General features: G+C 40.7%; 1 protein-coding gene across 3 annotated transcripts in view; it reads left to right on the top strand.

Annotated features, from left to right (window-relative positions):
- The first annotated feature begins 90 nt into the window (after window positions 1-90).
- dnah6 (dynein, axonemal, heavy chain 6) overlaps window positions 91-9,788 on the top strand; it is a 59,732-nt gene continuing 50,034 nt past the window's right edge. Inside the window, exons 1-21 of one of the 3 annotated variants that reach the window (XM_031293574.2) lie at window positions 91-346; window positions 740-827; window positions 937-1,013; window positions 1,156-1,335; window positions 1,443-1,556; window positions 2,258-2,608; window positions 2,775-2,909; window positions 3,001-3,103; window positions 3,208-3,274; window positions 3,530-3,716; window positions 3,879-3,980; window positions 4,077-4,184; window positions 4,319-4,408; window positions 4,512-4,632; window positions 7,224-7,375; window positions 7,622-7,774; window positions 7,959-8,210; window positions 8,353-8,481; window positions 8,674-8,787; window positions 8,879-9,022; window positions 9,586-9,741. In XM_031293574.2, coding sequence (XP_031149434.1) covers window positions 758-827; window positions 937-1,013; window positions 1,156-1,335; window positions 1,443-1,556; window positions 2,258-2,608; window positions 2,775-2,909; window positions 3,001-3,103; window positions 3,208-3,274; window positions 3,530-3,716; window positions 3,879-3,980; window positions 4,077-4,184; window positions 4,319-4,408; window positions 4,512-4,632; window positions 7,224-7,375; window positions 7,622-7,774; window positions 7,959-8,210; window positions 8,353-8,481; window positions 8,674-8,787; window positions 8,879-9,022; window positions 9,586-9,741 — 2,805 coding nt within the window. In that variant the 5' untranslated portion in view covers window positions 91-346; window positions 740-757. Of the gene's footprint in view, window positions 347-739; window positions 828-936; window positions 1,014-1,155; window positions 1,336-1,442; window positions 1,557-2,257; window positions 2,609-2,774; window positions 2,910-3,000; window positions 3,104-3,207; window positions 3,275-3,529; window positions 3,717-3,878; window positions 3,981-4,076; window positions 4,185-4,308; window positions 4,409-4,511; window positions 4,633-7,223; window positions 7,376-7,621; window positions 7,775-7,958; window positions 8,211-8,352; window positions 8,482-8,673; window positions 8,788-8,878; window positions 9,023-9,585; window positions 9,742-9,788 lie in introns of those variants that run through there. The other 2 variants (XM_036000632.1, XM_036000633.1) reach the window with 2 other exon arrangements.

Raw genomic sequence — 9,788 nt, 5'->3', positions numbered from 1 at the left:
GGGTATCACTGAAACTGTAAAACACAAAACTAGCAACGTGTTTTTGTTTGGCTGCGTTGCATGCCGGGAGACAATTATGTTGCTAGGAAACCGTAAACTTCAGCTCCATAGACAACGTTAAATGTCTATGCTCAGCTCTAGCTAGCTAGGTCAGCAAAAGTTAGGGTACATTAGCTTTATCGATAGTTAAAAACGTTGGCTAGCGTTAAGCCATATCTAAAATATTCCGAAGCTTAATATTTGATACGGCAGCCAGTTTGCATATCTCTCGAAGACTGCTTACTCAATAAGACGAAGTGACGTTACACAGATGGTAGCTAAGCAAGTTGAAAAAATATTGTTAACGGTAAGTTAACGTTAATTAACGGAAGTTCGTTAGCATTAATTAGCTTACGTTATCTTTAACAACAGTTAAGTTACCTTGTCCACAATTTCTTTTTGCGTATTGTTGCTTAACGTTACTGTGTGTATTGTAACTAACGTTAACGTTAACGGTAGCTATGTGTGGAAATGTGCTGGGACCACAAATTGGGCTAATGGTCCGCAATATTTGACTTGAATTTAGCTAGCTAGCTAAAGTTAACGTTACTTAAAGTAATAAAGTTGCGTAAATAATAAAACAAATCTTTATATCACTATTTTGTCTGATAAAAAAAAACTTGCGGACATTACTAACGTAACGTTACTACTAATGCTAACGTTACATTCCAATGGATTTTCCTCTGTGCTGCTGACCCAGTCTGTGTGAATACATGCCATGGCCACTGCATCTCCGAGGGCCTCTCTGCTGAGCCTCTCTGGTCAAAGCAAGGAAAATGATTCCAGAGGTAGGCCAAGCTAATATGCAAATGGTTAGTTATATCTTACGTGTTATACAGTATAGCCAACAAGCATTGGTTTGTCAACTCTTAATTCAATGTTGACATACTGTCACAGAGCGACTGCACAAGCTCCCTGAACTACAGAGCTCCACCATCCTACCAAGGCCTCCTGTCCATGTTCAAGACACACAGGTGAGACTGAGACAATATGAAATACCATCTACTGTACACCCAATTTAGTACTCCCCATACTATTAATATAATCAGTCAAAAAGCAATTACAGTATGCAGGTGTGGGTCTTTTGTAAATGTCAATGTCTTCCCCCTTATCTAGGCCTTGCTGAATAGGCGTGTAACACGGAAACAACCCAGCCTCCACCACTTAAAAGCCCGTGAGCAGATGTTTTTTCCGGGCTGGTACACTCAGTTGCCTTCATCTCAACAAACAGAGCCGCCACACAGGCAGCGTCAAAAATATCCTGTCCAACTACCTCCTCTGCAATCCACGACCAAGGTCAGTGACGAGAATAAGCATTGCTTTAAAGATGTCTCTAGCGCGTGATGGAGATGTTTCTCAAAAGTATCTCTACAATTAAATTCTTTTATGAATCTAAAATAAAGGCAAAACCGGGCGGTTACACCCAGTCGCCTTCATCTCAACAAACCGAGCAGCCACACAGGCAGCGTGAAAAAAAAAGTCATGTCCACCTACCTCCACAGCAATCCAGGAACAAGGTCAGTGATGAGAATAAGCATTGCTTTGAAGATGTCTGTAGTGCATGATGGACAGGTACCTCGAAAATATATACAGTTAAATATTTGTATACATCTAAAATGAAGGCAATACTAAAAAAACAAAACAAGACTACCATTAAAACTGTGGCAAAAGTATCAAGCTTCCAGGCTCACCTGCCAGTCTAATTAACTGGTGACTAAATGTAGTGTAATGTTAAAAGGGAAAATCAGGCTCTTCAGGCAGAAGCTTGACAAATCCTTTGGTAAAGGCTCAATTTAGGGCTGCAACTAACGATTATTTTTTTTTCTCGATTAATCGATTAGTTGTTTGGTCTATAAAATGTCAGAAAATGGTGAAAAATGTGGATCAGTGTTTCCCAAAAGCCCAAGATGACGTCCTCAAATGTCTTGCTTTGTCCACAACTCAAAGATATTCAGTTTACTGTCACAGAAGAGAGAAGAAACTAGAAGATATTCACATTTAAGAGGCTGGGATCAGAGAATTTTGACTTTTGTCTTAAAAAATTACTCAAACCGACTAATCGATTATCAAAATAGTTGGCGATTAATTTAAGAGTTGACAACTAATCGATTAAACGATTAATCGTTGCAGCTCTAGCTCAAGTCACTGTTTATTGCCTTTAAATGCGCTACTTGCAGGAGATATTTATCTTTGATTGTGTCGCTTTACCACTCCTCAGTTGTCCAAGAATGTGCTGTCAACCCCAAGTCCCCCCAAATGGCCCTTTTCCATTAAGAGTGGTGGACAACTGGACGATCCCTCCAAAGTTAAACTCTATAAGTACAGTAAGGATGACTATTTGATGATAAGCCATGGAGGTGTGATATCAGTGCACGAAGAGGAGTTTGACTTCATAACCCGTGAGCGCTGGGAAGAGGAGTATGAGTACCACTGCAAGCTGATCCGCATCCCCTTCTTTGCCCTCTTCAAGAAGTGGAAACCCTTCTATGTCTGGCGCACCAAAGTTCGCAGCAAGAAAATTCATTTGACCAGGGAGTCCCTCCAAAACTGTTTGTTTTTTGTTAGTCAGGTACGTGACAGTGTGTATAAATTGAGACCTGGATCCTGGTCTTAATGGTCTTGAATATGGAATGTACACTGTATGTTTACTGAGCGAAACATCTTTAAGGTTTATACATTTCAATTGATGTGAGTAGTGCGGATATTGTGTTAACAGTTGCATACATGTCATACAGCCTCTAAGTCCTGCACTGTTGGACATCAGGAAAATGTGTTACCAAATCAGTGACACAGGCTTGTGTCACATGGAGAAAAAACACACCTACACACTGCAGGAGTTTCAGGACGTCCAGTATAAACAACTGCAAGAGGTGCTATTCTACATCCATACAAAAATCGGTCCAGATGTTTGAACTATGTCTCCTCAGCAGCTCATTGCCCTTATTTGTTCATTCTTGTCAGGTGTTGAGTAACTTGGAGAAGTTTCAAGACCTGGTAAAGGAGGTGACAGTTTCTGCGTGTAGCAACTACTTGACGGAACTTCAATCCAGATTTAATAAACCAAGTGTGTGCACATTGACCATATGGAGACACCGAAATGTACATACTGTACAGACAGTACAGCATATCCAGTATTAAAATGTTGATAGTATTATTTGTCCGTCACAGGTGACCAAAAGGACAAGAAAGCTCTTGCACGGCTCAACAAGACTTATCAATCTAGCCGCCTCATCTGGTGGGTCATTTTCTTGTACTTGTTTCCCTTAAATTCGGCTTTCTGTCTCTATTTGCACTGTGGACATACCTACTATTTTTTTTCTACTAAACTTATATGGCTTAGTGTGATTAGTTCATAGAACAGTGCAATTGTTAATGTAATTAGTAACACCTTTTCTTCTCATGCTATGACAAGTCAAATGATTGCTAATTAATCAGACACGTCTTATCACATTAACCCAGTCCAATCCTCCTCTGTCCCTCACCTACCCAGTTTTATCCGTCTTGTTGACTATTTGGTCGTCAACGCCTTGCACATCTTAGTGGTGAATGCAGTCACAGAACTGCTGGCTGTGTTCCAGGAGCAGGTACGTCAAACGCCTAGCCATGGCATTATTCAGAGCTGGAGCCAGCGCGCTGAGGCTGCCACTGACCCTACTGAAGAAGAGACAGATAAGAAGGTAAGTCTTTGTTTTATTATTATTATTATTATTATTATTCATAATACGTTGTATTGTTTACAGTAACCACAATAATAACTATAGCCACCAAATCGAGTTTTCAAGCAAACACAGAGCAGTGTTCAGTTTTGGTTAAGGTTGGTGTGTGTGTGTCTTTATTAGTCTGTTGAGTCAGAAACACGCCGTGACCCACCTATGTTCACCTCTGAGCTGATGCTGGACCCAAATGCTTTGACTTACAAACCCTCTGAGGAGAACTTTCTGGTTAGTTTTCTCAAATTGTCACAAACTGTTACACATTACATTATTTACTACCCATTAAATACCAATCTACAGTATATTTTTTGTTAATTCCTACAGGAGAGTGTTGCAGAGATCATTGGGTGGTTTGAGGAAACAGTGATGTCAGTCACTACGCTTACAGCAGATCCTGATTTTGATTCATTGACAGAGCCTGGAGACTATGAGGTAGTAAAAAAAATCACCTCAACCTGACCGCCCTGATGTGTTGTAGTTGTTCTAAATGCTAATGTTGTTGATATGTAAAAACAAAAAGCTGCACTTGAGTGTATGTGTGTTTACATGCTTTTGTTAACTTTTAGGAATTGGAAAGTAAATATGAAGAAGGCCCCTGTTTGGCATCTATCATAGAAAATGATGACCACCTTCAAAGTATCATCCAGGACATCAAGGTCAGTTTTTACTTTTACTCACTGCATAGTTTCTATCTCTGGAGGTTGGACTTTGTATGTACATTACTGTGTATGAGTGGGCTTGACTTTTTTTCCCCCTTAGGAATCACTCCAGTTTGCCTTTGACGCAGCAAAAGTATACTCACACACATTTGAGCGTTTTCGGCTGTTCTATAAAGAGAATGAGAGTCTGGATCTGGATGCAATGCGGCAACAGGATCATGGTGATGTACTACACATCAACATAAACATTACTTTTGTAACAGATCTCACACTCACAACACAAAGAGCAGTTCAGCTGAGAATAAGTCTTCTGTCCTTTGTTAGCTGTACTGGTATTGGAAGCATATTTTGGACACTTAAAGACACTCAACAAGTTGGGAACAAAAACATTGTTGCTTAAACCAGTACTGTGCCTTATGTGAATTATCAGTCCAAATGAAAGTATAGTATAAATATGTTTCTAACCAAAACACATTGGGTGTATTCTTGAGAATTAACAAATAGGTTGCATGCATTTATTTCTTCATTTGCAAAGCTGATGTCCTTATATCCATATTTAAATACCAGTGTTTCCCACACATAGACAAATGTGTGGCGGTGCGCAGCGCTATCAACACCGGCCGCCGCACATTGCGTTTCGTTATTAATTTTTTTTTTAAAACTCTATTTAAAACACGTTCAGCTGCATTTCCTTTCCTTGCTCTCCTCCGTCTCTCTGTCACTTGTGTCTCGCTCACATACACACACACACACACACACACACACAGCTCCTCCCACCGTGCGGTGTTTGGTGTTTTTAGCCCCCAACGTCGCAAACAAGAAATTGCGTCTGCTTTAGAAAGTTAACTAGTCGCAAGTTTGCGGTAAAATGCAGTTGGGTTGTCGAGGTCAAAACACTATATGTAGCAGAGAATCAAATAAACTTATTATAAATAATGTTATGTCATTTTTTACTCTTAAACTGAATGTTTGCTGCTTCAACCCAGATGAGTATTGAAAAGTATTTTCCGCGACTGAAAAAGGCACGTGTTGAGGATAAGGACCAGCCTGAACCGGAGCTATCAGTCTGAAACAGAGCTGAACAGTCCGACCAATGTAATTAATTATGTTATTAATTTGTTTACAATATTTTCAGGCTTCAACCAGTGAAAGACAGGGTCAGGGAGAGAAAGAGATAGATTTGTTAGGCAGTGAAGTAGGAGAGGAGGACAGCATCCAACAGTGTGATTCCCTCCACCCCAAGGCCACAATTTGCTTTCTAATCTGTGGGAAACACTGAAATACTGCATTGTTTACATCTATTGTTTGCTTGCCTACAGTATTCTTCACTGCCTTTGTTGGCCCATTGCTACATTTCTTGGTGTGTTACTGCCACCAATTGGCCATTAGTAGAATAGTGTAAAACCAGCAGCAGGAATGTGTATCACGTCAACCCAGTGCTAGCACACAACGTGCATGTTGTGTCCTTATGCTCATCCGTGATACAAACAAAATGTGAACCCATTTGTGAAAAAATGGCTTCATATAGAGGTCAAAAATTCCACAGGGTACCTTTTAAAGACCATATCATTCTTTGTATTTTCTAGTCTTTACTATACGTCAATTTTCCAAAGCATATCATAGGTTTGTATATTATTTGCAATAGGAAAATGAACTTGCAGAGGCATTTTCCTTTTTCAAAGGTATGTTAAAACTGCAGTATTGCATGGTAGTGCAGTTGAAAGCAGACTATATTGGAAACAGTTCCTTGTTGTGACAAGTTCTACACATCATCAGCGGAAAACCATTCTGCGCTGGTTGTGCCATTGTTTTCTAATGGGAGAAGGGCGGAGACAACTGACAGGAATCGCTACCACTTGCCACCAAAATTGCCACCAAGCACTGCGTTCAGAGTTAAAATTATTTCAACTTTGACCTCCTTGCCACTGACCTTTCAAAGTGCAACCAATAAGATAAAGAGGTAGCCAGAAGCGATGATGGCGTTTACCTACACTGCACTTTGCCTTTGAAGTGTCTCCACTATACTCTGCGCCCTACCTCACGGTTTTACCGCTGATCATGTGTAGGCGACTTTACATCTGAGATGTGACAGGAGATTGCCAACCTGTATTACATTGAGACGCAGTACTGTCAGAAAATCAAACCCTACTATAGTAGTCCGTCGCAGTTAGGTTTACGTCATACAGTGACCACTACTTGCATGTTGTGCATGTTTCAAATATTTCCAGTTTTGCCAAAAGTGTAGGTATATGTAAAATACTGATCTATATGGAATTATTTGGCCCTTAATTATAAAACTGTTGTGGTTAAAGCATGAAGTCCTCAAAGGTTTGAATCAAATACTCACTTCATGTCTAAAGATTTAAGTTATTTTTTGTATATTGTTTTACCTTTTTTTTATTCACCATACATCTTAATCAGTGCTACTGAATGTTGTGTTGACTGAAATGATTACTAGCCTATATAATAACTGTCTGACAGTGCACTTGTGAGCACCTTGAAAACTTCTGGGAAGACTGTTCAAAGAAGGGAGAGGGATAATGGTAGATTCATTTTTGGATTGAGTTAGGAAGTAGTTTCCAAAGATTTAATTTATTATAATTTCTTGTCCCAGTGCCTAATCTGTTCCTGGGGAAGAAACACCTTATACATTTGCTATATGATGTTAATGTTTGAACATATATATGTGAATATGTTTGCATCTTCCAAAACTGACTGGACTTGGTCACACAAAATAAAAAATAAATAAACTCAAAGCATACAAATTAACAGTTCTTCATGACTTATGGATGTTGACTGCTTTGTCTCACAGGTTTATCCTTTTTTGAAAAAGCACTGGAGTTCTACCATAGTGAGCATAAGGAGGCCTTAGCCATCCACCAGAAGAGACATCTGGGCTTACTGCTGGTGGATAAAACGGAGCTCAAAGAGAAGCTTGTGTCTTCCCCGCTCCGCTGTCTGGAGGTGAGGACTAGCAATGTGCAAACACATACTACTGGTATTACACAACTGTTTTTGGTTTAAGAGTAATGATGAGTTTATGGCTGTGTGATTTAAACAAAAGGACAGTGAGGCTATTCAAACCTCACTGAAATTTAAACATAAGCAATGTCCAGAGCCTAAGTGAGTGAAAACAAATAACGTTACAGTAAAAATGTAAAAAAGGCATGTAGGAATCATTCATTGCTCTGCTCCGCATCTCTCCTCCAGGTCATCAACGAGATGCTTACCAAGCTGGCTAAGAAGAAGCTAGATGCTGCCATTGCTGAGGCTTGTGAAGCTCAGTTCAAACTGGAGTCCATTCCCTCCACCACAGCTGAGTTAGCCAACTTCCTCACATTCCTGGATGAGATAAAGGAGAGGGTAAGACAAACTAACCATTCAGATGTAAATAAAAAAATGTTTTTACAGTATATATTAATCTACCCAGTCTTCTCTTTTGTCCCCTCTTCAATCAATCAACCAATTAATCAATCAATCTTTTTCTCATATTCCTGACATTCTACAACACTGTAGTGTTTCTTACTCTTTTTCTCACTCTCCCCAGATTACGGTGCTCGAGGGGGAGCAGGAGACAGTATGTCAGATGTACAATCTGATTAACATGTACTCAGTTCCTACGCCACCTGAGGATCTGATTGTTTTCGCCACCTTGCAACCCACCATTAGCTCATTGCACATCATCATTGATGAGGCAGCGGCAGAGAGGGAGTCCAGCTTAGACAAGCTGTGCAGGTCCCTGCAAAAGGACATCCAGGATCTGAACCGTGACGCTGTACAGGTCATGTTTAAGTCACAGGTACGTGGTGGAGTTTTATTTGTTTTTCTATTAACCATAGTTTGGTTGGGTGTTATTAATGCTGAGCCTTGTTACTCAAGGTGTCTCTATGTATGTCTTTGCTCTATTTTTACTTGTTTGCCTTGTGGTTTTTCCTGTATAGGATCCACAAATTCTTAACATGAATGCAGATCCTTCCCAAGTGCGTCTGCTGCTGGGGGAGATCCAGATTTCCATAGACGAGCTGCAGGCCCAGGCCTCCGCCTTCACCTCCTACCAAAAGAAATTCAAGGTGCTGTGATTCTTTTAGTAATTCCAAAATGATTATTTCACCAACAACAAAAACAAGTCATAACAATCTTTTTTTTGTGTTGGAAAACTTGGTCCAAAGCAGGAAATGTCATTTATTTTAAACTTTACCAAGAAACAAGCCAACCAACCCAACCCAAATAAGTTTTTCCTCTCTACATTCTGATGAATAAAGGTGGAGGTCACCAAATTTGACGCCTTGGCGGAGTTAATTGCAGAGTTTAGGCTGAAGAAGCTGCTTTGGGACTCTTTAGAGGAATGGGACTCATTATCAGATGGATGGAAGCAGGTGAGGTGTACTTAGAATATTGTATGTGAAGTAAACAGCTCTTCCTGTCTTCTAAGCTTGACCGTGTCTTTTCATGTTCACCCATCACCAGAGTACACTTGGGCAACTGGACCTGGAGCAGCTCAGCTCACAGGTCACCAAATATAGCAAATATGTCAACCAGCTGGAGAAGGGTCTGCCACGTAACAATGTAGTGCCGAGTCTTAAGGACAAGGTGGAAGTCATGAAGCTGAGGGTGAGTAGGACAGATGTTCCTGTAGCGACTGACGTGTGTGTGAGGCGTAAATTAATTTATACTGTTTATTGATCCCTAGTGGGGAAATTACAATTTACACTCTGTTTGTTAGAAATCACTACACACAGGCCTGAAATACACACACATGCTCAGGACCTATTCATGCACAAATGGAGAGATGTCAGAGTGAGTGGGCTGCCAGTGCTGGACCAGCGCCCTGAGCGGTTGGGGGGGGTACAGTGCCTTGCTCAAGAGCACCTGGCAGTGCCCAGGAGTTGAACTGGCATCTCTCTCCAGCTACCAATCCACACTCTGTACTTTGGTCCGTACTGGGACTTGAACCAGCGACCCTCCGGTTCCCAACCCAAGTCCCTACGGACTGAGCTACTGCCACCCCAAATTACCCAAAATTACACAACAACAAAAAGAATGTTATCACAAATGTCTTTTTGAAACAATGCCACATTAAAATATAGACAGTACACACAAGTAGTGATTTAGCCAGGTTGTTCTTGACTTCAGCTTTGTGACCTAATCTACAAAATATTCATGGTTTTCTTCAGCTGCCTGTGATCACTGATCTACGTAACCCATGTATGAAACCGGAGCACTGGAAGACTCTGGAGTCTGTAGTGGGGGCCTCCCTGAATGTGGAGGAACTTACTGTGGTTGTTTTGGAGGAGCTCAATGTCTTCACCTATGGCGTGAACATACAGGAGGTAACACGTTAATATAGGCTACATTATGAGCTTGTCTTGCTTGGTAT

This window comes from Sander lucioperca, chromosome 4 (assembly GCF_008315115.2).
Source record: "Sander lucioperca isolate FBNREF2018 chromosome 4, SLUC_FBN_1.2, whole genome shotgun sequence".
Taxonomy (NCBI): domain Eukaryota; kingdom Metazoa; phylum Chordata; class Actinopteri; order Perciformes; family Percidae; genus Sander; species Sander lucioperca.
Note: the sequence above shows the minus strand (reverse complement) of the source record. Positions and strands in the feature narration are given on the sequence as shown.